The sequence below is a fragment of the Anabrus simplex genome, chromosome 2 (assembly GCF_040414725.1).
Source record: "Anabrus simplex isolate iqAnaSimp1 chromosome 2, ASM4041472v1, whole genome shotgun sequence".
NCBI lineage: Eukaryota > Metazoa > Arthropoda > Insecta > Orthoptera > Tettigoniidae > Anabrus > Anabrus simplex.
The window spans coordinates 572,434,426-572,461,417 of NC_090266.1; the positions used below are offsets into that span (position 1 = coordinate 572,434,426).

At 37.6% G+C, this 26,992-nt stretch overlaps 1 protein-coding gene across 1 annotated transcript in view; it reads left to right on the forward strand.

Annotated features, from left to right (window-relative positions):
• Nucleotides 1–24,904, forward strand: part of LOC136862929 (EF-hand domain-containing protein 1) — a 241,740-nt gene extending 216,836 nt beyond the window's left edge. Inside the window, exons 10-11 of the mRNA XM_067139219.2 lie at nt 6,722–6,944; nt 24,491–24,904. Coding sequence (XP_066995320.2) covers nt 6,722–6,944; nt 24,491–24,717 — 450 coding nt within the window. The 3' untranslated portion in view covers nt 24,718–24,904. The remainder of the gene's footprint in view (nt 1–6,721; nt 6,945–24,490) is intronic.
• The last annotated feature ends 2,088 nt before the right edge of the window (nt 24,905–26,992 follow it).

Genomic DNA, 26,992 nt, shown 5'->3' on the forward strand with positions numbered 1-26,992 from the left:
TATGCAAACAGTGTTTGGGATCCTCACCAAGAATACCTAATAAAAGAAATAGATAGTGTGCAGAGGAAAGCAGCAAGATTTGTAACAGGGGATTTCAGGAGAAAGAGTAGTGTATCAGAAATGTTAAAGGAACTTGTGTGGGAAACTTTAAGTAAGAGAAGGGAGAAAACTAGACTTACAGGATTATATAGAGCCTATACAGGAGAAGAAGCATGGGGAGATATCCGTGAGAGGCTTCAGTTGGAAAATAATTATATCGGCAGGACTGACCACAAATATAAAATTAGAAGGAATTTTAGCAGAAGCGATTGGGGTAAATTTTCATTCATTGGGAAGGGTGTGAAGGAGTGGAACAGTTTACCAGGGGTAGTGTTTGATCCTTTTCCAAAATCTGTACAGATATTCAAGAAGAGAATAAACAGCAACAGAGAAAATAAATGAAGTGTTAGAGGGCATTCGACCAGTGCAGGTTATTGTAAATAAAAAAAAAAATGTGTGTGAATAAATTAATTCCATCCCCTGGTCTAAGGAGTTTGGACAGCCAAAGTAGGGGACTGCCTGTAGGGGTGAAGTACAGTGGGGACTTCGAGGGCCCTGGGACCGCTACGGTAGCTGTGAAGGCCCTTCAGGAACTCTGAAAAGTGGTGGCAAAAGGGGCTCTGGTTAATACGCAGCAGGTCGTTATGCTACTTAGGATCCAGAACGGGTAAAAAAAAAAAAATAGTAAATAAATAAATGCAATGTAAATATTAATGTTATACCAGTTTTATAGTATCATTTGAAGCAATTCCACATACTGTATATCAGTTGACTATATTTGTAAGTAGTACAGGAGATATTATAATTAGAATTTTGTAAACAATATAAATTTATTAAGGATGAGCTGTGTGTTTAATAGAAAACATTGTTAGCATAAATTGTATAATATTGTATTATAGGAAAAATTTTCTTCTCTTGTTAATTTAATATTTAGTGCTTGACAATAATGTATTTTAGTGTACCATTTGCCACCGAGGTAGACACCTCATTTGCAAATAAAGAGATTTTGATTTTTGATTTGATTTTGATTTTGGATATTGTACAGTGGCCTTGGTATCTTTTAAAATTCCTTTTAAAATATGTGTGGTAATATATCGGTAGGATACTTGTCGATAAATTCTAGTCAATCCTTTGGTGTCTAATCCCTTGTGTATATCGTGTCAAACAACTCAATATTGATAATCCATTTTGTTTTCCGCATCAATTTATTGCCCTATTTTATGGTGATACTGCTGAATATAGTCATTCATTTCAATTGATTATCCTACTTTGTTTCGTGTGACCACTTTTGTTGTTATTACAATATATGTCTATTATGAAAATACGGCTGGTTCTATTTCCCTGATTACTGTTTTGCCTATTCCTATACTCCTTCCCAATTTGTACTTACCGCGCACACTTCTGGAATGGTCTCAGCGTAAAGCTTCTTCGCACACTCTGCTTACTTGTTTCCACTTCGTATTTGAAAAGTGAACTTTGTTTAAAACCTGGGCGCGCCTATTTTGGTGAAGGTCAGTAATCCTTTTCACTGTGTGCCGTACCTTGCTTAGCTCGAGTTTGTTTATGCTACCACACTGGTCAGACCAGTGTCAAACTATACTACTTACCTTTCTATACTACGTACTGTATTGCTGCTTGGTTACAATGAATGTTCTACAATCTTAGTTTTATTTTCACCCGTCCATCATCAATCTGTTTATCTACCATCACCGTCCCACACAAGATTATTCAATGTACCACTTACGTAACAGGACACATTGTATCTCGTTGTTCGAATCCATCTATGTGTGGTACATGTGGAAGAGAAGCTCATGGCGCAGAAGAGTGCACAACTGCATGTAGGTGCGCTAACTGCCCTGGTCTTCATTCTCCTCGAGATCAGAACTGTCCAGTATACCTGAGTGAGAAGATCCGGAAGATCAAGACCCTGGAAGGTCTTTCCTACCAGGAAGCGCGCCGTATGTTTAATTCTCTGAATGCCCCGGCCAAGACACTAGATTTGAGCATGATAGCACAGTCTCTCCCAGGTTCGTCATTTACATCGTTTGTTGCGTGCTGTGTCCTCTGTAAATATTGGAACGTTTTTCAAGGACACCTGTATACAGTATATCAAGGCTCACAACTCCTGTGTTTACTGACCATAGCAGCTATAATTTCTGTCATATATATTTTGACATAGACTATCCAATACACTACATAAAAATCGGAATTGTGCGACGACACGTGGGTCCCTTTTCTAGTGAGGCAGTTCTTCCTCCTAGATTTTTTTATGTTAGAAGGAAGTGTGGTAATTTAGACCGCCATATCTTGTTAATCTTTTGTTCATTTCAGAGCTTCTGATTTAATTTTTTTTTCCTGGAAACATTAATATGAATATCATGAAATCAGCCTTATGTGCATCTGAGATAATTCTTCCTCTTAGATTTTTATGTTAGAACTAGCAAACGTACCCGTGCTTCGGTACGGTATTCTGCATTGTATACGGATATCGAAGTAAATTACAGTACATGCAGTGAATAAGATTTTTTAAAATTGCATGTCTCTTAGCGTTATCCAAAAATAGCAGGGGGAGGTTCTCTTATGTTGTTTCCAGTGTAAAATGCGAGTTTCGGAATTGTGATGATAACGGCAGGCTCACTTACCTACTACCATTCGCAATCGATTGGGTAAGTTTTCATTATAATGAGAGGCCCCATTACTTACTGCGCTGTCACAATCGATTTGGAGAGTTTTCGTTACAGTGGCAGGCGCCCTTTCCTACTTCCAGACAGATTACAGTTGAGGAGTTTTTATTATAATAGCAGGCACCTTCCCTACTGCCAGTCAAAATTGAGTTGTGCCGTTATCATTATAATGAGTGACCCCTTTTCTTAATGACAGTCGCACCGAGTTGGTGAGTTTCCATTATAATAGCAAGGCCACTATGCCTAATGCCAGTCACATTTTAGATGGGTAAATTTGTTTACAATGGTGGGCACACTTGCCTACTCCCAAACACAATCGATTAGGGGAATTTTGAACAAAATTGCATGCTCCCTTGACTTCTGCTGGTCAAATCGAGAAGGGAATTATCAATTACAATGGTAGTCCCTCCTTACTAATGCTAATTGCAAAGGAGAAGGAGAAGGATCCCATTCCTACTGCCAGTCAAAGTCTATGTGGAGAGTAATGATACAATAGCTGAGAGTCACTATTGATGTAAAATATGAATTGAATTGATCTGCATTAATTATCTGCTCTGGAGTAAAATTGCAAAGGAATGAATAATGAGACTTCGATACCATTCTCTCTGACTTGGAACATAGGATTGTTCAAGCCAAGAAAAGATGAATGTGACCTGTGTGTTGGGTACAGAGCTGGCAGTATAAATTAGTACAATTATTTAAAATATATCACTATGAAGGACAAAGCTAGAAATGAAAAAATAAAAGACAAAAAGGATGCAGAAGCCGGAGCATGTGCAGTATTCACCATGGACCTTCAGGCGGTAAAAGCAGCTCCGTTTCTGAGGGCTAGTGCATTATATTACAAAACAAAGCATGCAGTACATAACTTTGCTGCATATAATTTAGGAACCCATGATGTAACATGCTATTGATTCGATGAAAGGCAAGCTGAGCTTGTGGCTTCAGTCTTTGCCTCTTAGGCATAATTGATACAATAAGCAAGCAGCTGGAAAAGTCATGAGTTCCTATCATCTTGTATTCCGACAGATGCACCTACCAAAATCAAAACGTAGTGATGTCTAACACTTTGTTAAAGCTAGCCAAGAAAACTGGGGTTGCGATTTTCCCAAAATTCTTGGAAAAGGATCACACCCAAATGGAATGTGACTCAGTCCATAGTGCAATTCAATATAAGTTAAAGATTTAGCATATAATATAAGGTCTATAGGAGTTAGTTGTACAAAAATGTTGATGTATATTTTATGTTAATTGCGAGTTTTTCATGACTTTCTTGCTGAAGATGGCACTAAAGAAACGCCAGAACTAGTAGTGCTAAATAAAGTTAATAATTATGTTGTAATACATTCAGGTAACATTGTTTTCTATTGAATAGGTGGAACCTCTAAAAACTTTATAAGTATTTGTGGTATAAGTTAATGATCCGTGAAATCACACTTCCCAGCCAATATGCATCAGTGTCGAAAGAAGCACGAGGAAAACTGCAACCATACAATGCAGTTTATCTCGACTACTCATTCTTTACCATTTATGCTGTAAAAGATTAATGGATTTACGACTCCATTCGTCCCAGACGAAAACCTTATGACCCTACTCTTACGGATCTTAGAGTTGTTAAATACGATCCGACGGGAGTTATTTTCTACAAATTGGATTTTGAGGATGACTTTGTGCAAATGCTCAGGAGACCTAGATCAGTAAGTGAACAAGAGCTTCCAAAACTTTACCAAGAGTGCTTAAAGATCAAGAATACAAAATGGGATCATCTTCAGCAACTCAAAAGTGTAATTCCTAAAGACTGCCAATCCTATTACAAGCACATTCCACACTCATAAGAATGAAGACAAGGTATTAATTGTGGTCCATGATCATAGTTGATGACTCATTTCATGTGGCCCAATTTGGGTACTATAAAAATCAAGGATGTTGGACTTTTGTATTCTAAGGTTATATTTTAAATTTAATGGTAAAAATTGGAATAAAAATCATTTAAACAATTAGGTTTTATCATGGAATCCAATACCGCGTAACTCACTGTTGTCAAAAAATTTAACTGATCCAATACCGCGTAACTGATGCTATGGATTAAAAATATAAAAAAATAATTTAATAGCACTAACTGAGTATCCAGTGATGTGTTTACATCACAATATCAAAAATTAACTCTATCATATCCTATTATTTTGAAAATAAACAGTTTTTGTCTCCCCTGTAAACTTTGAGTTTTGTCAGTTACTCTGTATTAATTCTTAAGGGACGATATGCATGTTTACAATATTGCAAACCTTCATTTACAGATTAACTGCTGTTAAACGATACATCATATCGACAAACAGATTAGCAGTCTAAATAGCTGGTCTTAAGATATTTTCTCCTGTCTCATCTATTTATGAGTAAAATTGAGTTAGATATGTTGAATAGGGTGAAATTTGTTTAAGGTTTTCTCCCAGTGCATTACTTTTCGGTACTAATGTGATTGCTACTGACAGAATTTGGCTCACGTATGGATACTGGGTGGGTGAATGTTCATATAGAATTAGATGATTCTATCTTTCGTATAAGTGATTCGAACTACAAATTATATGTGTACAGAGAGCAAAATGTAGGTATGATGGAGAAATAGAGACAAATCTAACATATAAGGAATAGAGATACAACAAAATGTCATAGGACCAAAGTTGTAGATCACTTCAAATTGAACTGAGATTGTGTCATCCGTTTTGTGATAGGACTTACCGTTTAGCTGCAAAATACCTCAAAATGAAGGTCTGCACCGTCATTAAAATTGACTCCATATTTTTATATTCTTCGGGGATAAAAAGTGAAAAATTTAAAGATCTTGGAAGTTTTCCTTCGGTTACAGGCTAAAACGTATAATTTTGCCCAATTTCTATTTTCTAGCTCATCTGGCAGATTGTGCCGCAAACTTGATTTTGGGTGAGGGGGTAAAATTTAGGACTTTCAGAAAACTACAGCTAAAAAAATGCAGATGGTCATTATTACCCCTTAAAGTGATAGCTGTACGAAAATTTTGCCGAAATAGTCAATGCACAGACACACGGTCATTACGATTTTATTTATATAGATACATAAGGAATCTGCTCCACGTACAGCACTTTTTGGGCTATGTCTGCTGAACTTAGCCTGCAAAACTGACCATTCATAATATCTCCCTTATTAATCCTCCTGTCGAAAAAATGCACATGAGAAAAAAATATTTCAGAAATGGATTTCCATCAAGGTTGGTCGATTTCCATTCAGGTTGGTCTGTATATGTTGTGGGAGAGTAAAATCACTTTTTCGGTTCCCTATGAACCCCCAGTCCATTCCGGGAATTTGAAATGGTATGGACCTTAAAACCTACTTTTGGACAGGTGGATGCTGAATATAAAGTTTGGTTGAAATATCTTCAGTAATTTTCAAGTTATAAGAAATGAGCTTTACATGCACCTGCTCTTGAGTTAAGTCCAGTGGGACTTGTATGAAAAAACGATCCATTTAAGATATCTCCCTTATTAATCCTCATATCAAAATGATGCACATGAGAAAAAAAGGTTTAGAAATTGATTTCCATTAAGGCAGGTAGATTTCCATTAAGCTTGGTTGTGTATATTTTGTGGGTGTGCAAAATCACGGTTTCGGTTTCGTATAAACCCCTAGTGAGTTCAGGGATTTAGAAACAATATTGGCCCTAAAACCTACCCAAGGACAGGTGGATTCTAAATATGAAGTTTGGTAGAAATATATCCAGTTGTTTTCAAGTTATAGACAAACAGGCAAACCAACAGACAGACACCAAAACTAAAAAATATGCAGATGGTCATTATTACACCTGAAACAGATAACTGTATGGAAATTTTGCCAAAGTAGTCAATGTGCAGACACATGGTTGTTAGGATTTTATTTATATAGAAGTGTGATAATTTAGACAGCTATATCTTGTTAATGTTTTGCTCTTCATTTCAGGGTTTCTGATTCAAATTTCCTTTTATTTCTAGTTCTTGCGATACACGGCTAAGCTTGATTGGGTGCATCCAGAAGATGAAATTCGTCAGTTTATATTTTCATATTCTCTTTTTGATGGTACTGTGGGCATCCATGAACGAGCTTTATGCAATTCTGGTATAGTTGGTGGGTCATTCCTGAAGCCAATGCGAATCCCTAAGCCTGGTACTGATCCAAATAATCCAGAATATTATTCACCTTCAGATTTCTACATAGGTAGGTCTACATGATCAATTATACATACACATGCAGTCATAATACTTGGAGATGTTCATGTTTTATTGGACTTGTTGCTTTCTTGTTGGCATCTCCTACTACTATTGCACATATAATATTGATCTTATGTTAGTAACCTTGTTCACTGCACTTGTCAGAAGCAGATATGAGAGAAGTATCCATTGTTTTATGTCCAATTTATGTAGTCATTTTTAATTTTTGTACTTAACAACTGCATGATCCTAACACGTTCTTTGTAAGAGCACAGTTTTATATTCTTATGGCTGTGCAGAGAATGTGCCATTTATGCGTAAACATTATTTAAAACAATACCATATTTCAAAGTTTCCTTTCCTGGAAAAGTCAAAACATTCCCCTCTTGATTGAGAGTTACTGATAAGGGTAGCTCATTACACTGACCATATTTGATATGGGGCTGCAGGTGGATTTGTGTCTCACTGTCACTTCTCTTTAAAATGTGGTATTCACGTTTCAACTCCAGACAGATGTTGAGAGGGTGCCAGTCTTCCACTTCTTTCCAAGACAGTCTCTGTTAAGTACAGATCATGCTGAAGAAGCACCTTAGAACTGAATATCGAAAAGTAGCACGAAGTTTAGTATATATACTGTGTATATATATAAGCCGCTGTGATCCAAAGTAAGAACCGGGAAATGTTAGTGTGTATTTTATACCACTCAATGCACTCAAAATGCATGGAGATTTGTTGTTGAGTAGTGGAATAATGGTAACTTACACAAGATCCACTAGAGAGCACTAAATGTGTTCTTTCATGCCAGAGTAAAGTGCATTAGCGGGAGTAGTGATATAAGTCAAGCGGCAAGGCCAGCCATGTAGTCGTGTTGTTCTGTGTGTATATTTGTGCTTTAAAATGAAAGAAAAATATTCATGCAATTGTGCTGATAAGTGTTAGAAGAGTTTCCGTTCTTTAGAGTTGTACTATCTGGATGATATTAAGCGAGAAATTGTCTTTATAAAGGAAGTTTGTACTCTGAGTTTAAATCTAGATTTTAGCCTACAAGTATAGTATCATGCAGTAATGTCTCTCATTAATTATATGAAAATACCTTGTACTTTGTTACATGTACAGGAGTGTAGCCAGGGGAGAGGGGTGGGGACTGGGGATTAGAAACACCCCCCCGCCCCCATGGAATTTTTACAAAAAGAAAATAGACAAAAACTGACAAACAATAAACTAAATAAACATCCATAGACATAATTTTAGAACCAACAGATCTGTTGAATATATTTTCCAAGAAGCCATGAATGTTGGATTTTAGATTGTAAACTGAACATACCATTCACTGTAAAACTGCTGATGTTGATCGTTTTTTTTTTTTTTTTTTTAAACTGTATATTAATGTAAGATTTTGTGTGTACTACAGTCTGAATATCAACATAATTCACTTGTATCAGTGTCCTAATAATGACAAGTCATACATGTGCGCACCACATATGCACAAGCACCTTCACTGTGTTCTATCGTAATTTTGTAACTATACCCCGCCCCAGCCCCAGCCCCAATTGGGCACCGCAGTGAATTGCAAATTTTACACCAGACACAATGTATCTGTTTTAACCACATCTTCATGTGCCATCCTGACAATGTCCAACAACATTTCAGCATGATTTAACAAGCACCACGAGAGCATCTCATTTTATTACTTTGATTGATGATGAAACAACATCTAACAGTTCATCGTCAGCTAGTGGTTATTTACAGCGGTGTCCAATGTCTTGCACATGGCTAACACCTCTCAAATAGATTTGGTGATGAACTACAGGATCAACATTTACCAGTTCCCATTTACATCTAAATTATTAATGATTAGCAGTATTAGAACTAACAGTTCTGTGTATATTAATACATGAAAGTGTCTCGATGATGAGCATACTCAAGATGTTAAAACCTAGTTATTTTCAGAGAGACAGATTTATTAAAAAAGTAAATCATCCGTCCTCCAATGAGGGTGACCATTTGGATCCGGAATACAGTTTCAATTTCAATTTCATAATTTCATCCCAGTTTTTAATGTCAATTTGTATATATTTGTTTCATTTGTTTTATGTCAATTGTGTACATGTACATTTGTTTAGTTATTAGATGTTTTACATTAAGGCTGAAGATGGCCAGCCCCTGCTGAAACTAGTCCTTAATTAATGTAATTTAGAATATTGCAATTATAGTATTGAAAGGTGGACCATTACTACATTAATTTAATAATTATATTGTACATCTTTGTAGACTGGTACCAAACCTGAACATCCTCCATTTCTGAAGTCAGTATCAGCACTGATCACTAAGACCAATCACTGAACTAGAAAATCAATGTGACGTTCCTGAAAACACAATATTCTGCAGTGCCTAGAAACAAAATTTAGAAAATGTTAGTATCAGAAGAAAAAGAACAATGTAAATGTAAGGGTCATTTTGCAAATGTTAAAGGGTTGTTTTCTCCTTGCCTTTCAGATTGTATTACACCAATCATCCACAGCAAAAATTTGAGCAGTTCTTGATTTTGTCTCAATAACTCTGGAATTCCAATCCTGGAAACATATGGCAATGAAAACAAAAAGCGTAGAAGAATCTTATGTATCAAACAAAGGAAAACATATCGAAGAGAAAACAAATCAGTGGGAAAGATTGTGGTTTTTGTAAGGAATTTGTGACTCTGTTAAGTAGAGATGAGAGGTTTCATTTAAAGCATTTTAGGGTTTGGGAATTTCAGCAAACAGAATGATTATCTCTGAGGACTGGCAAAACATGTTCAGGTTCAACAGTGGCGACCAACTAATGATGAAGGAAAGTGCAAGCAACCAAAATCAGGTACATACAAGTACAGTACAAACTGTAAGCATTCTTGTTATAAAACAGTATTGCTTGGTACTTTCCATTTCCAATGGCAGGTTAAGGCATGCACTGAAGAAAGAAAAACTGCTGTGAACACCTGGAGAGGATTTCAGATGGAAGAACATTGTAAAAATACAAAATTCGTGATGATTTTGTCAGCATGGTAGTAGACCACATTAAAAGGTCCCATCTTACAATAGGCACTACACTAGTGCATACAACCATCCTAGGAAATATCTCGGCCCTGATCTCATGTTAAGATTATGTACGATCTTTACAAAGAAGACTGCATTGAGAAACAGGTTCCAGACAGAAGTGTAGCGGGGGTGAGTTTTTATAAACGTTTCTTCAATGGGAAATTCACCTCGTCATTCCACGTTCCATTGAAAGATTTATGTGCTACATATGACTCCTTAAAGCTGAGAATTTTGTTTGCAGAATCACTTAAATTGGCATTAGTACAAAACAAACATTGGAGACAATCAGAAATGACATGGTACTGTTTGGCTGAGATCACAAAACTCAGTAAAAGAAATGAAAACATCGTAGCCTTAACTTCCAATCCTCATAAAACATTGGCTTCCGAAAAGGTTTCAACATCAAATCATTTGAAGAACTTGTATGCATATAACTGCAGCATTCATGGCTCAAAATTGACAATGGATTTATGTACATATGAGATGAGACTTTGGCTTCTTAAGGCCCCCAAGAAGTAGGTTTCCTCCTTCTAAAGCATGCAGAAATCCATGCCCATGATGCTCATCATGTGATAATATATAGTGACTTCGTAGCCAGTCAAAATCAAAATTCAAAACTTGCGCTAATTTGGAGAGAGTTTGTAAAGGACTGAAGAAATTAGATCCCAGTGGTTGACTGTAAGTTCATGCTATCAGGACCGCCTTTCTGCCGAACCGTTGGTATTCCAGAGTTATTAAGGCAAAATCAAGAATTGCTCAAATTTTCACTGTGGATGATTGGTGTAATATAATTTGAAAAGGAAGGAGAATAAAACATTTACCATTTATAGAATGGCCAATGGCCATTGAAGACTGTCTCAACAAAGGACTTAAAGAAAAGTGTAACATTTTGAAAGAAGTACATGCTTAATGAAAAGTTCAATTGGTTTCATATTTGAAGGTTTCATTTCCAGAAAAACAGTCAACATCTCATTTTATACAAAATACCTCTTTTAGCAGGAACCCCTCCAAAACTTTGAACATTACAACTTCACATCATGCTCATGGCCATCCTCGCTGGTCTGATGTCCAACTTATCCCTCTCAACAATGTTGTATAGTCTGTCACCGAGGCAAGAAAGAGAGACATGATGACCCTTCTCCCATACATCCCTCCGGTCCACCACACTATCTTCAACCAGCTGGCAGCTGCAAGTTCGGCTGTGCAGTCCGGACCTGGATCTGTTGACTCTTCAGTAGAGGAAGATGATGTTGGTAGTGAAGATAAGTTAACTGACATGGTCCTTTATAAGGGCAGTTGAAATTTCAAAATGACAAGAATTTGTTTTTAAGAAAATGTGACTTTTAGAAAAACAATTTATTTATAACCCATAGGTGGAATTACTGCTCTATTAGACCAAACTACTGTACATAGATAGCATTCTCACATTTAGCAACAACAGCAACAACAACACAATTATTATAACACAATCTGAGAGATGAAAATGCATAACAAGAGCTGTAAGTGCAATTTCATGTTCACTGTAACACAGTATGTTTTATTAAGAACTGTCTTACAAAAAAAAAAAATTGCAATATTGGAAATTATATCACAGTTTATTCCTTCCCAAGTATTGAACTTCATCAAAATATATATAAGAAGAGTGGTGCAACTCTTCATTTATACCACTTTACTCTTCACTATGAGTAAATTACTGAGAAGAAAAATGGTACCCCAAATTTCGCCAATGGTGCTGGTCACATTGTCAGGAATGACAATGGCAGCAGATGTAATTTACCACCAAGGCAAGTGCGCAGGATTTCTGGTGATACAAATGATATACTTCCGTGCATTATTGACCTTATTATAAAGGTGAACAATTGCACAGTCAATTAATTCCTATTGTTTATATCAAATGTGTTTAAATTTTTATTTATATGCCAGGAGAATCTACTGTAATCTAACTTTAAGTTCTCCAAAGGAAAAGATGGCTCTTGAAAACAAACCCAGGAAAGATTTAAAATGATTGGTTTATGATCAGAATCAAGTACATTATGAACTGTAAAATAAGTTGGTCTCAACTTCTTTTTCACCCCACCGCCATTAAATTGATTCCCCCCCCCCCCAAAAGAAGAAGGCATGTTTCTTCTTGTTTAAAGGAGATTCCAAATACCAATGTTCACGTCTGTTACCCTCAGCTGAGATATAAGTATCCTCATAAAAATAATTTACTTTTCTCATTTCCTTTCACACTCCCCCTCCCCCACACGTTAAGTGAATTTTCCAGAAAAAAAATACTTGTTTCTTTATTAGTAAAGGATCTTCTAAATACCAATTATCACGACTGTAACATCTTCAATTTTTGAGATATGTGTCCTCATAAAAAGAATTCAACTCCTTTTCAGCCCTCCCCCCAAATGATTTTACCCCAAAAATGCTTTTTTCTTTGTTTTTAAAGGTGATCCAAATACCAATTTTCACGTCTGTAACAGCTTTAGTTTTTATTAGATGTAAGTATCCTCGTACAATTGATTCAATTAATTTTTCAATTCTTTTCCCCCTCCCTCCCCATTCATTGGATTTTCCGAAATCAAAGGAATGCGTGTTTCTTTACTTTTAAAGCAGATTCCAAATACCAATTTTCACGCCTGCAACATCTTTCGTTTCTGAGATAATAGTATCTTCATACAAATAACTCAACTAATTTTGCAATTCTCCCCCTCCCCCTTAAGTGGATTTCCGTAAACAAAAATACATATTTCTTTATTTTTAAAGGAGATTCCAAATACCAATTTTTACATCTGTAACATCTTCAGTTTTTGAGATATCAGTATCCTAATAAAAAGAATTCAACCCCATTTTGTCATTTTTTACCCCCCAAATGTGTTTTTTCTGAAAACAAAAAATACATATTTCTTTATTTTAGTAGAGATTAAAAATACCATTTTTCACTTCTGTAACATGTTAAGTTTTTTAGATATATTGTAGACATGCTCACTTTAAAATGTCACCCCCTTTTTAGTTCTCCTTAAGTGGAGTTTCCGAAAACAAATCACGAATGTTTCTTAACTTTTACAGGAGATTCTAAATCTACATGTTTTAAGAGGAAACCTCAAAAACTCAAAACATGGAAACACCCTGACTACACTAAAGGAGAATGGCAACTGGATCACATCTGCATGGACAAATACCACCACAAAGAGATTTATAACGTCAAAGTCCTCCGAGGAATAGACACAAGTTCAGATCACAACGTAGTTAAAATTAAAATTAAACTCACTCCCCAGAGGAAACAAAAAAAGCAAGCCCTTAAAACTAAAGGAAAATAGATCCTACCCAGCTAATCAACAACAAAAATGACCAGAGAGCAACTGAAAAAATAAAAATCACAGATAAACTTAAAGACTTAGTACACAACCTTAAACAAATTGCAGAAGACCTGGCTTCCTATTAAACCACGTAAAAAACACCAATCGTGGAACAGTGAATGTGATGAAACAGTGGAGAAAAGACATCAGGCATGGCTATTACATCAGTCCCAAAAAACAGAAATATCCTATCAAAATTTAGTACAACAGAGAAAAAAAACTACCCAAGTCTTAATAAAAATAAAAAGACAACATCATAAGGACACACTGCAGTTAATTCAAGAAGAATTCAATAAAACTCAATCAAGGGACTACTACAAAACCTTCAGAAAACAGCTCCAAAAATATGAACCCCTGACCCTACTGATGAAGGATAAAAATGGTAAGCTGGCTCATAACAATGAAGACAATGCAGAAATTCTGGCTAAATATTTCAACAAGCTTTTAAATTGTGAGGAACCTACAGAACTCCTTCATGTGGACACCAACACCCCGATAAAAACACCACCAGAGAACATCAAACCCCCCCCCCCACAATAAAGGAAGTCCACCAAGCTCTGAATAAATTTTAAAAACTACAAAGCGCCAGGAGAAGATCAGACCTTTGCGGAAATCTGGAAATATGCAGGAACATCAGCAAAAGTTGCCCTCCATCAACAACTTGTCTTAATCTGGATTAAAGAAAAACTACCAGAACACTGGACAACAGCCTTCATTCACCCACTTCACAAAAAAGGAGACAAAACCGACCCTAATAACTACAGGGGAATCTCGCTCCTAGACATAACATACAAAATATTTTCATTAATCGTCCTTAATTGGATAAGTTTACAACTTGAGAAAGAACTAGGAGAATATCAAGGAGGTTTCAGACCATGGAGGAGCTGTCCTGATCAGATCATGAGTCTTAAGTTGATAATGGACTATAACAGGAGAAGAAACAGAGATATGTTGATAATATTTGTAGATTTCAAGAGAGCTTATGATTGCATCCATAGAGAATCTCTGTTTAAAATTTTAAGGCACCTTGGACTACACCCCAAATTAATAAACATGATAAAATTGACTCTCACCAACACCAAATCAAAAGTGAAGTTTAGGGGGTGAAACATCAGAGACATTTGAAATTAAAACTGGACTACGGCAGGGAGATGGGCTCTCACCACTATTATTTAATTGGTAATGAAATGGTAATGAGGGAATGGTTTAGGAATGTCCCCCCAAAATAAAGATTGGGCAAAAAATCAAAGAAAAATTGCCTGGGTTTTGCTGACGATTTAGCATTACTAGCAGTGGACATAAAAGAAGCAAAAACTCAGATATCAGAACTTCAAAACATTGCAAATAAAATTGGCCTCAAAATATCATTTGAAAAAACAGAAATTATGCCCCAAAAACCAACACAACTAAAAGAAGTTACCATAAATGGTAGTAAAATCAAAATAGTAACTCAATTTAAATATCTTGGAGAAATAATAACACATAACCTAAATGAAAAAATCTCAATCCAAACAAGAACAAATAGATTAGCTAAAGCACAAAAATTAACATGGGATATCTACAAAAATAAATGTCTATCAATAAATACAAAAATAAAACACTACAACACAGTTATAAAACTGGAAGCCACATATGCAGCAGAAACACTTTTTTACCTGAATAAACAATCAAAGACTGACAGACTTCAGAAAATTGAAAGGAGGATGGGAAGAACCTGCATCAACAAAAAATACCAGAAGATGGACACTGGCGGTTAATACCTAACAAAGTCATGTACAGAGAGCTAGAACCCATTACAGATGCTATGCGTAAGAGGAGACTGGGATTCTTTGGACATATCATGAGGATGCAGGATTCGAGACTTCTGAAACAACTAGTACAACACAATCTAGTCTCAAAAAATACCACAACAGGATGTAAATGGATCAGAGAATTAAGAGAGGATCTGAAGGAAATAGGCCTTAAAACAGAAGACACCACAAATAAGATAAAATTGAATACAAAGCTCAAGAATACAAACCTCCACTTTACACTTACGCAAAACAAACCGACAACATGCATATTTTCAATTGAGGAAAGGGCACAAAGATCGGAGCGTCTGAAGAAGTACTGGGAGAACCGCAAAGCCCAAACAATCCCTTCAAAGAGACCTAAACGATGGACTGAGTAAAGTGATCCTATGTGGTCATAACAGAAGAAGAAGAAGAAAGATCATCCTCTTTGTTTGATGCCCAGGAATCAAACAACAGAAGAATGCATTCCTTACCTTGCAAATCTGGCAACAATACCTCCTCCAGGAATACTTTCAAATCCTGTTTGGTCATGTTCGCTGATTTCATTACATTGGCTTTCACACTGGGTAAATCAACTGTCATGCTAGCTGGAACTTATCCACTTGGCTCTGAGACACGAACATAGATATGTGGAAATAGTGTGCCCTCCATTCCTATAACTGGCATTATCATGTATGAATATGGAGTTGCTACAGTGGAACCCACAGCACCACAGACCATCTTACTTCCTTTAACAGGAAGAGTTCTTTGAGAATGTAGCTCTTTATCAAATCAGGATTGATATGCATTAGTTATTTGCTCTGGAGTATAGTTGTGCTGTACAATAAAATGCTGTATTTCATTTATAATTCTTTGGATTTTTTATGTATGACAGAACCTTCAACAGAAAATCCTTTGCTGACTTTATGTGTAATTTTACAAGAAACTTTTTTTTTTTCTCTTGAATTTTTGGACCTATAATTTGGATGCGTTGAATAATGGAGTGTTGTTTGTGTCAACATGTTTCTTAATATTCATTGCACAGATACATAACATTCACTAATGGATATTTGAGTGTTCTTTTCTTTTTGCTCTGAAAAGACAATGTACCTTTTTGTTGATTCCTGTCTTGTATTAGGACTGTGCTGTGTCTGCAAGGTGATTGGAGCATCTTCTAAAATTTCTGCAAGACCATCTTATTTTTTATCCTCCTTTTCTGTGCCATCACACATGTAAATTCCGCACGAGGCGACAAGTCAGTTACCAACCCAGCATGACATGACCAGGGTGGATCATTTCTTGGCTGTTTGTTCAAATTTTGTATGCTTCAGCCTGGTAATTTTCAGGGAATTTTGTTCTCTCTTTAATGAAGGGCCACTGCTTTCTTGATAATCACTAGACGATAGATTTCAGCCTGGAAACTGATCTTTTCCAACTTGTAATGGTGCATTATTGTCGGAATCACTACCACTTTGATCATAATCAGTGCCTCCTTCGTCTATTGTAAGTGTATTAAACTAATCAACAATAATGTCATTCTCATACAGTTGCTGTTTAATCTGTTCAAAATGTATAAATTCTTCCTTCGTTGGAATTTCCTCTGAAATACCAAAGAAATTGGCCGACAACTGGACAACCACAGCTTGTTTCATTCCATACAGTGCATATCACAGACCATGGTCGCATCTACTGCTTACAAGACCCTGTTCTGGACAGGAGGAAGCCTTCTCTTTGCCCATATGCCTGCGCTCTGTACATAAACACATAAACCTCCCTTCCCTCTCTTTCCCCCACTAACTGTCCATAGCACGTACAATTGGGCTAAATATCTATTCGTACATTACGTAACATTATGAGATAGGTCTTACTCAAATATCAGTGACAACCAAAGGTATCCTCTTTGGAAGCATATGGGCTGATAACTGATATTTATGGTCTGATTAGGGCTTTTAGTGGAGGCATCTGTTCGCATGGATTGCTTCTTCACGGGAGAGTTATGTTTCTTAACTGTTGTAGAGATATATTTGGGCAGATTAGGAAATATACCTGCAGACAGGAAATTAAGTCAATGTTAATTTAATTTTAAACATGAAAGGAGACTAATTTTAACAGTGTAAATAAAGTCAATCTACTAACATTCCTTCCTGATCACTTTACACGGACCTATTTGGCAACAAGACCAGTTAGTTTACTATGGCTGTAATGTAGAACAAAGTAGTTCCTTCAATACAATCCTTATTTTTTTAAATATCTTTCCTGCCATTGTGCTATGCAATCATGTGTTCCAGGCATTCTGGGCAGCTTTCTTGCAGGGATGGTTTGGAACTGTTTTTCAATCAAACATTGCTGGGCAGTAGCGTAGCCAGGATTTCAGTTTGGGGGGGGGGGGGGGGGCCATTCATCCAGAATTTTATTTTGATAGGTGTCCAAACTTCCATAGTTTAGGTGGTGTAGAATACCGAAAAAGGAAATGGGTGTCCTTGGATCCAAGTAAGAGTGGTGGATTCGTGCGGATTCCGGAAGCAAATAGTAATTTTCTTCTTCTTTTTCTTCTTCTTCTTCCTCCTCTTCTTATTTTCCCACATCTGTGGGGTCGCGGGTGCGAACTGTGTCGCACATGTGGATTTGGCCCTGTTTTACGGCCGTATGTCTTTCCCGACGCCAACCCTATATAGAGGGATGTAATCAGTGTTGTGTGTTTCTTTGGTGGTTGGTAGTGTAGTATGTTGTCTGAATATGAATATGTTGGGACAAACGCCTAGTCCCCAGCCAGAAGAATTAATCAGACGCGATTAAAATCCCCGACCCAGCCGGGAATCGAACCCGGAACCGTCTTAACCGAAGGCCTCAACACTGATCATTCAGCCAATGAGTCAGACTCCGTAAGCTAATATTAATGCACATTATATATAAAATGCTCAATAAAAGTACATTCGTTAAAACTCCTGGGGTGTCTGGACTTGCTTGTACGACACCCCCCCCCCCCCCGGCCCCCGGCTACATCTGTTACTCCCATCCCAACATAACTGCAGCATTTCATATATTCCGAGTACAAGTGAAATGAATGCAAGAATAAACAGTTTGAGTAAGGATGCAATATTCTGGTTTAGAATAAATACGGTAATGTTATTATAATAATGGTCATGTAATAAGCAATAAAGAAGTGACATTTTGTACAAATAATGCGACAAGGATATACACACACACGCGTCGAATACAGGTTTCTCGCCCTTCTTGTCCATGGCTAGATGATGAAGGCAAGAGAATGATGGCCCACCGTAACTCGTTATTTCGACATTATAAACAAATAATGAAAATCATTTTATTTTCCGTATTGAAAGAATCTCAATAATAATATAAGAGAATTTATTGGACTCCAACCTATTCAATACATTACAGGATGTTGTTTTAACTCTGTCTTAGCACAGCCTCAGTTTATAATCAACAAAAGCTGTTCACTTGCACCGTGCACTCCATTCAAATAGAGAGTGACCAACGGAGTTGACTACCTCATGAATCCTAGGGCGAATTATTTTGGTTGGAGCCAAATTACAAATAAACAAATTGGGATGTTTTACCTCATCAATTTTAATAATTATAAATAAGTGTACAGTAATTATAAATTGTGTTTGATTTTGCCAACATTTGTATATACTACGTAGAACTACCATCGAACTCAATATCATATGGACTTTGATTACTTCCATTTTTATACTGTGCATATGATGGCCTCATTTTAACATTAAGAAACCACTAACGTATTTTACTATGTGTAACTAGTCTATTGTTATTTCGTTTAGGATAGGACTTTGTACGTGTTTTTAATGTATTCTTTCTTACATATTAGTTTCATAATTTCCAACCAGACGTCTGGTTTAATTTTGAGGTGCTTTGATATGACTGATGATGCCCCACATGGAGGGCGAAACATGTCTCCATTTTAACGATGTTTAACTAAAAATGTTAACATCCTGTAATGTATTGAATAGGTTGGAGTCCAATAAATTCTCTTATATTATTATTATAAACAAACCCTAGATGACACAGACTTCGAATCTAACCGCATCTTAAGTATTCTACGGCCCCTAATTTTCTGTATTTTTATCAATGACATACCATCTGTGACAGGAAATAACACGCATGACCTCTGTGCTGACGATCTTCAAATATATCGACACTGCAAGACAAGAAGATATTAACAGGGACCTCGGACGACTCAGTGTACTGTATATGCACAACGAAGCTCTCTTATACTAAACTGCAAAAAAACTCAGACAATTATAATTGGATCACGAAAATTACTGAGCTGCTCAAACAATGTCGCAATCCCGCCTATCCTACTGAATTATTTCCTACAGTAAAACGGTTTAAAATCCCGGCGTAATGATGAATGAAGCAGTTGATTGGTGTGATCACACGAAACAAATACGTAAAAAGATTTTTGGAGTTCTTCACCCTCTTAAACGGCAGAGGGATGTATTTCCATTTGAGATACAGGCCAAACGAATACAGACATTCATTCTCCCTATTCTTGATTATTGTAACGTTGTTTTAGTTGACATGACGAGAGAAGAAACACTTAAACTTCAACGAGCACTGAATTTCTGCCTGCGATTTATTTACAATATCGGGTACGATGTTCATATCACCCCATACTAACAGGCTGTCTCATGGCTAAGGTAAGGTAAGGGTTATTCTGCCCGAAGGCTGGCTGATGTCTGATAAACCTCGGCAGCTACACACTTTAACGATGGTGATCAGAGTGGTAGCTGAAAGTCAGCCAATGTATATTTCTTCTAAATTCATCTTTTTATCATCATTTCACAACTTATATACACGTTCTAGATTCATTCTTTCTATTTCACTGCACTGCACAAATAAAATTAATAGATAATTTGTGGTGACTGTCGCCAGATTATGTAATTCCCTGCCAGTTCAGGTCAGAGAAACTAGCTTTTTAAAATCACGATTTAAGGTCACCTGCCGAGACTACCTGCTGAGGACAGCTGACTGAATGGTTGAAGTGTGAATGTGTGCATTCCTGAGGATTAGCCATTTTTAAGAGTTTTTAATATTAATTTAGTAAGTAATGTATTTAAATTTATTTTCAATTCTATTAATTTCTGTAGTTTTAACTATTTTAAGTATCTCAGTATTTTATTTAAGATTCTGATTAGTATGTGGTTAAGTGTACGAGAGGGCCTGGAGCCCTAACTTCGCCACTGTACTGAAGGCACTAATAACTAAATAAACAAATAAACAAACAAATAAATAAATAAATATATAATGTAAAGCGTATGGGTATAGTTCTTTTGTTAGTTGGTAAAGAAAAATACGTGTTACAACACATGCTATGTAGGGTTTACCTTGTCCTATTAGTTTCCAACGCGGTTAGGGCCACGCAGCTGTGAGCTTGCATCCGGGAGGTGGATTCGAACCCCACTGTCGGCAGCCCTGAAAATGTTTTCCCGTGGTTTCCAATTTTCACACCAAGCAAATGCTGGAGCTGTACCTTAATTAAGGCCACGGCTGCTTCCTTCCCACTTCTAAGCCTTTCCTATCCCACCGTCACCATAAGACCTATCTGTGTCGGTGCGACGTAAAGTAAATTGTTAATTACTTTCCTCACAAGCCTGGGATACAGAATATAGTAGTATAAAGTTAGAGTTTTGTGACGCTAATATTCGTATGTATAGTTTTTATTAACGTGCCAGAAACCAACGACACTGAGCTGTTGCCATTTCAACACCGTTTTAAGGGTTACCGATCCAAGCCGGGATTTGAACCTGCGAACTCGGACTCAGAAGGACAGAGACACAACCTACTGAGCCACATGAAAAGAAGACGTTTGTGATTATTGTTATGAATAGATGCAGTTAGTATTTTTACAAAGGTTGTATGAGGAGCATTTATTAAGGCGTACGTTTTCTTACTGTCCTAAATGCACGAGGCCGGACAGAAGAACTAGCTGGAAGCTAAGGAGCCATGCAGGGGTGTCGCTTCCTTCTCTGTTCACTTTTCTAAACCAAACTCCATGCCGTAACAGCCCCGAAGCGCCATCGCCTACCAAGCGACGACTGTTCAGCCTCAAGGCCTGCAGATTACGAGGTGTCTTGTGGTCAGCTCGACGAATCCTCTCCACCGTTATTCTTGGCTTTCTAGACCTGGGCCGCCATCTCACCGTCAGATAGCTCCTCAATTCTAAACACATGGGCTGAGTGTACCTCGTACCAGCCCTCAGATCCAGGTAAAAGTCCTTGATCTGGCCGGGAATCGAACCCAGGGCCTCCGGTAAGAGGCAGGCATGCTACCCCTACACTGTGGGTCTGGCTGATTATTTTTAGGTCTCCTTATATTCGAATTTGACTTAAGGCATCCTGCATTCGATTCCCGACACTGACAGAGTTAAGAAAGGCATGGGATGGGAAGAATACAACCTTGTTTTTGGGTGCAGTAGAGTTTTCCTTGAGTCTCCTGTAATCGAAATATCTACGGCCTGGAAGGTAGTCACCTTCATGGAGTGTAGTACCAAAGTGGTTCCTTTTTTAAGAAGACAAATTAAATAAAGATTCTACTTCCTCACAAACGAAGAACGATATTATCAATTTTACGAACAGTTTCAATAATGCAGCCGGTGTATGTTAAGAGTACAGAAGCTATAATTGTACATGGTAACAATCAAAACCAACAATATCTACTGAAGATCCGTCATCGCACTCGGTAGGACCGGCTTTCTTTTTATATCCACCGGGCGAGTTGGCCGTACGATTAGGGGCGCACAGTTGTGTGCTTGCATCTGGGAGATAGTGGGTTCAAACACCACTATCGGCAGCCCTAAAGGTGGTTTTCTGTGGTTTCCCATTTTCACACCAGGCAAATGCTGGGATGTACCTTAATTAAGGCCACGGCCGCTTCTTCCCACTCTCAGCCCTTTCCTTTCCCATCGTCGCCATAAGACCTACGGTGCGACGTAAAGCAAATTCTAAATAAAAAATAAATCTTTCCACAACCCCTTCCAAGGAAAAGTTGTATCCACACTACTGGCCTGAAATTATTTTGAGGGTATGCCACTGCATCCACTCACCATTTAAGGTACAAGGTAAGTCCGAAGAATGGTTGGATAATATAGATGTTGATTCCCATAGGGAATCTGAAATATTTGTCCTGAATGAGCAAATTTATAATACCAATATAAATGGTCCGTTATTGGACATTATAAATTTTCCAGCTAGCTCATTCTTTGTTGCCAGCGTTTCGCCCTCGTGTGCTAGGGTGGGCCGTAAATTTATAATACCAATATAACATCTATATCATCTGATGGCCAAGCAGGCATCAATTTTTAGTGATGAGACAAAGTCTCTTAGTGCATTGGCACTGCCGGTGGCTCCAGTTAGCCTACGCAGTGGCCTCCACAGTATGCACTAGCCAGCGTATTGGTAGGTGTGCTAGGTACCAACTGATGAGCCCACCCTAGCACACGAGGGCGAAACGCTGGCAACCAAGAATGAGCTAGCTGGAAAATTTATAATGTCCAATAACGGACCATTTATATTGGTATTATAAATTTGCTCATTCAGGACAAATATTTCAGATTCCCTATGGGAATCAACATCTATATCATCTGATGGCCAAGCAGGCATCAATTTTTAGTGATGAGACAAAGTCTCTTAGTGCATTGGCACTGCCGGTGGCTCCAGTTAGCCTACGCAGTGGCCTCCACGGTATGCACTAGCCAGCGTATTGGTAGGTGTGCTAGGTACCAACTGATGAGCCCACCCTAGCACACGAGGGCGAAACGTTGGCAACCAAGAATGAGCTAGCTGGAAAATTTATAATGTCCAATAACGGACCATTTATATTGGTATTAGCAATGGTTGGATTCTCAAAATATGCCATCATAAATGATGCGGTTCTGGCTCAAAAGTGTAAGGAAAGGTAAGGGATGGGATCTAGTGTTTTAAATAGAATCCGTATCAATAGAACGTGACTTCCCATTTTAAAAATGTTTCATGTATTGACTGCGATTCAAGCCTGGGCCATCCTGATGAGAAGGTAGAACCATTGGGACTGAGTTATCACGCCCGCCAATTACAAAATAGTTACCCGCACTTTTGATGGTGCCATTTGAGGTTCCAATCAGCCCCCGGGCATTTGACAAGATATATAGGTCTACCTATCGAACTTAGGCTCGACTCCGCGATTGTCTGGCTACTGTAAAAATAAATAAAAACTCTTTCATAACTTACCGAGGATGCACATAGTGTTGGCTTGTCAGTGACAAAATGGTCCCTCTTCAAAAAAAGTTACTTATATGGCACAAAATGAGGAACTAACATGCAGCTCACAATCCTGTCACAGTCTGCCCAACGCTGCAACTTAAACACAGCACATCTCTCAACCACGGTACAACTCGAGGATCCCTAGGACATTGTTGTTTCCTGGAACCGATATGCAAAAGCTGACACGATGTTGTATGTAAGCTTGCAACTGTTTATGGACGTGCCCCCCCGTTATTCGGTGGTCACGTTTCTGCCCCCTACTGAGTAATCCCTTGCTAATTGCCCCTTTCTTCATGTCTTGACATTTGTCAACACACGGTTACATTCTCAATACTGAGGCCTCTACAGGGAAATATCCCCGCGCATCACAATCCTAAGTGTCTTCCTTTCATTCAAGCAGTACAAATATGGAGATTTATGTATGGCCCTATTGAGCCCTGCTAGTAGATTCTTGTCGCTCCGTTAACTTAACATTTCGGCGTACGTTTTTAAGTTGTTCGTACCGTACGTAAAACAACGGCTGATCCTCGCTCTAGTTTCAGGAAATATTTTGGGGGGGGGCCCGGCCCCACTGCCCCCCCCCCCATCCCTTGGCTACGCCAGTGTTGCTGGGCATGCTCAGTAATTGTTGTTGGCAACAGTTTTGAAACGATCACAAATCCACTACAAGAACATCTTTTTGATATCTTGTTCTGAAGTTCATTCTTAACATGCATTGCATCCATATAAACCACTGTGCAAATCATAGTCATATTTCCAAGTGGAAACATTGTATTTGGGTTAGATATTTGTAATAAAGGCATTGGATAGCTATCCATATAACATATCTGATACTGCAGTGTATTGTCTACTGCCAGTGCTGATGTTCTTGATGTTAGTTTCCCCTAAAGTAGACTGTCAGTAAATCCATTTATTCTGTGCTGTTTATGCACTAAGGCATAGTTTAACATATTGTTGCAGCCTTCTGCACTGTACTCCTTGGAGAATCAATGTATTCACAGCAGTCACAGTTATATCTGTGGGTATTTCCAGCTTTGAAAAGTAATCACAGTTAATTCAGAGTTTTTTCCTTCTGTTACAGGTGCTAAGATTGAGGTGTTTTCCCACAAGTTTATCATCACAGGTGCTGACCTTTTTGTCTACAATTATATGCAAGACCACCAAGATAAATTTCCTCCAACAGCTATTGATAATATACGCAACTGGTTAGCTAGTCAAGGACTCTTAAATGAAAATAGTCAAAAAAATTATGCAGGAAGGCTGCCTGGAGAGAGCATACAGAAACAAACAGGACAGGATGATATGTAATAATGATGTTACTTATGTGTCTGGACTTTTATGGTATTTGTATTATTTCATATGGAGCTTACTTAAGGATTTTGTCTTCATAATGAAGAATCTTGTGCTGAATAATCAGTATTGTTTCTGCCCTTGTTTTATTCTCTAGAAGATTAATACACTGACATAAGATATGACTTCTTTCTACTTATGAAATGTGCAGGAAGAATTAAAAATATACTTCTACAGAAAGTGGGATACAAAAGTTCACGTATGTGCATCCTACCATCCCTTCCCTCCATAATCAGAAACTGTGGTGTGTGAAGATCCATTCTTCATGGTCATCATATGAAGTAGGATTTTGAAGTGAGGCATGTGAACATTAAGTTTTGTCAATGTTTGGAAAAATCGTCTATGGAGACTTTTACAGTGCTAACAGTAGTGTACATAGAATCTACGGCAGCAAGGTGTAAAGAGTGGAAGTCCTGCTGATAAATTTTATTTTTTATTTTTCATTTTAATTTCTTTTGCAGGAACTGCCGATTTGGAATTCAGTCCCAGTGTGGTTTCTACAGGTTAGAATGAAAAACATACCAATAATTGGATATGGGCAATTTGATTACCATTATATTGATAAGAACATCTGTGTATTTCTGTCATATTCTGTTCAAGTTTCCTCCTCTCCATCGTGATCTCAGTTTCTGAAATATTAGTCAAACCATAATCTCGGAAAGAGTGCACTCTCGTCTATATTTTGTCATGGTTACAATGGCTACAATATATATCCTATAGATTTCTCCCATTAAAAGAAACTTGTAGGAGAGTCAAATGGTACATATAATTTGTATACAAAGTGTTCCCAAGTCACCATCCACTTTGTTTGAATAGGCAACCCAAATGACAGCATAAAGACGTGGGCAAAGCTGGTGGTATAAGAACTCCACTGTATTACCATTACCCTAAATAGGACTGCTTGCTTCCATCAGTTCTTTTATTTAAAACTGGCTTTCTGGTATTGCTAAGATTGTCATTGTGTACAAGGCAAGTGTATTTGTTGTATTAACATTTAGCAAATACAGGACATGTCTTGCTTTAACCTGGTTAAAATGGAAGTCAATTTACAAGTGGCGCTCATAGAGGTGAGACTTGCAAGTAATCAGCTTCATTTTCCATATCAAAATCTCAGTGAGGTGAGACTTGCCAAGTTGTCACTAATTTCAAATATCATTGGAAGTTTGTATGTGGTATAACACTGGCTTAGAGTAATATATGTGTAGTCCTCCTAAACATAGTTCGAAATTCATATCATTCATGATTTTTATAACTAACTTAATTTGCCTTGTGGTTTTCCATGTGATTGCTCGCAGTTTATTGTATTCAAACTTTCAGTTTGTTTAACTGCAAATGCCATTTGCCCTACTGTTTAATTTGAACTCTACTGTTTTAGTTCCTGTACTTGCCACTCTGTTTTGTTCTGATCTGTACGTAGGCGCTTTCTTGCGCCGGTCTTAGGTACTACCAAGAATTACATGTGTCACCTGTCCCAGTTGTTTTCTTCAAGTCTACTACAATTGAGGGGACTTCACGTTTCTGTAGGCTCCTGAAGCAACAGGATGCTTTTACTGTTAGCTCCCGGAACTATCCCTTCTAAGGGAATGTTTGCAGCCTCGTTGGCTCCATTTGAATCAGGATGATAATGAGAGGGTCATCCCCTTCACCCCTTCATCCTAACAATTTTTTTCCTTACCACGATATGTACGTGGATTAATTATGCCTTTTAATTAACTTGCATTCAACTAATGTGGTGATCTATAATGCTTACGATTGTATGTATCTGTTGTCAGATTACCATAATACAAGTAAGTGGCAACTTTTCCTTCGTCTTCGGACTACTACTACTTGAAATTACCACGCATTTGTGGAACTTAGACTCAGTGACATGATTAAGTTGCTTAATGTTTAAAACAGAGGTCAAAATGGTGATCTCCCAAGATTCCATGCTCCGGCTTAATTTATCGATTTCTCATGTGCTTACTACAAATTTAATTTACCTCTTACTACTTAAAATTCTGGGCTTCACTTTATTTACTCTGTTTCTTGTCAGAATCAGTCAGTCAGTCAGTCAGTCAGTCAGTCAGTCAGTCAGTCAGTCAGTCAGTCAGTCAGTCAGTCAGTCAGTCAGTCAGTCAGTCAGTCAGTCAGTCAGTCAGTCAGTCAGTCAGTCAGTCAGTCAGTCAGTCAGTCAGTCACAGTCAGTCAGTCAGTCAGTCAGTCAGTCAGTCAGTCAGTCAGTCAGTCCAGGTGG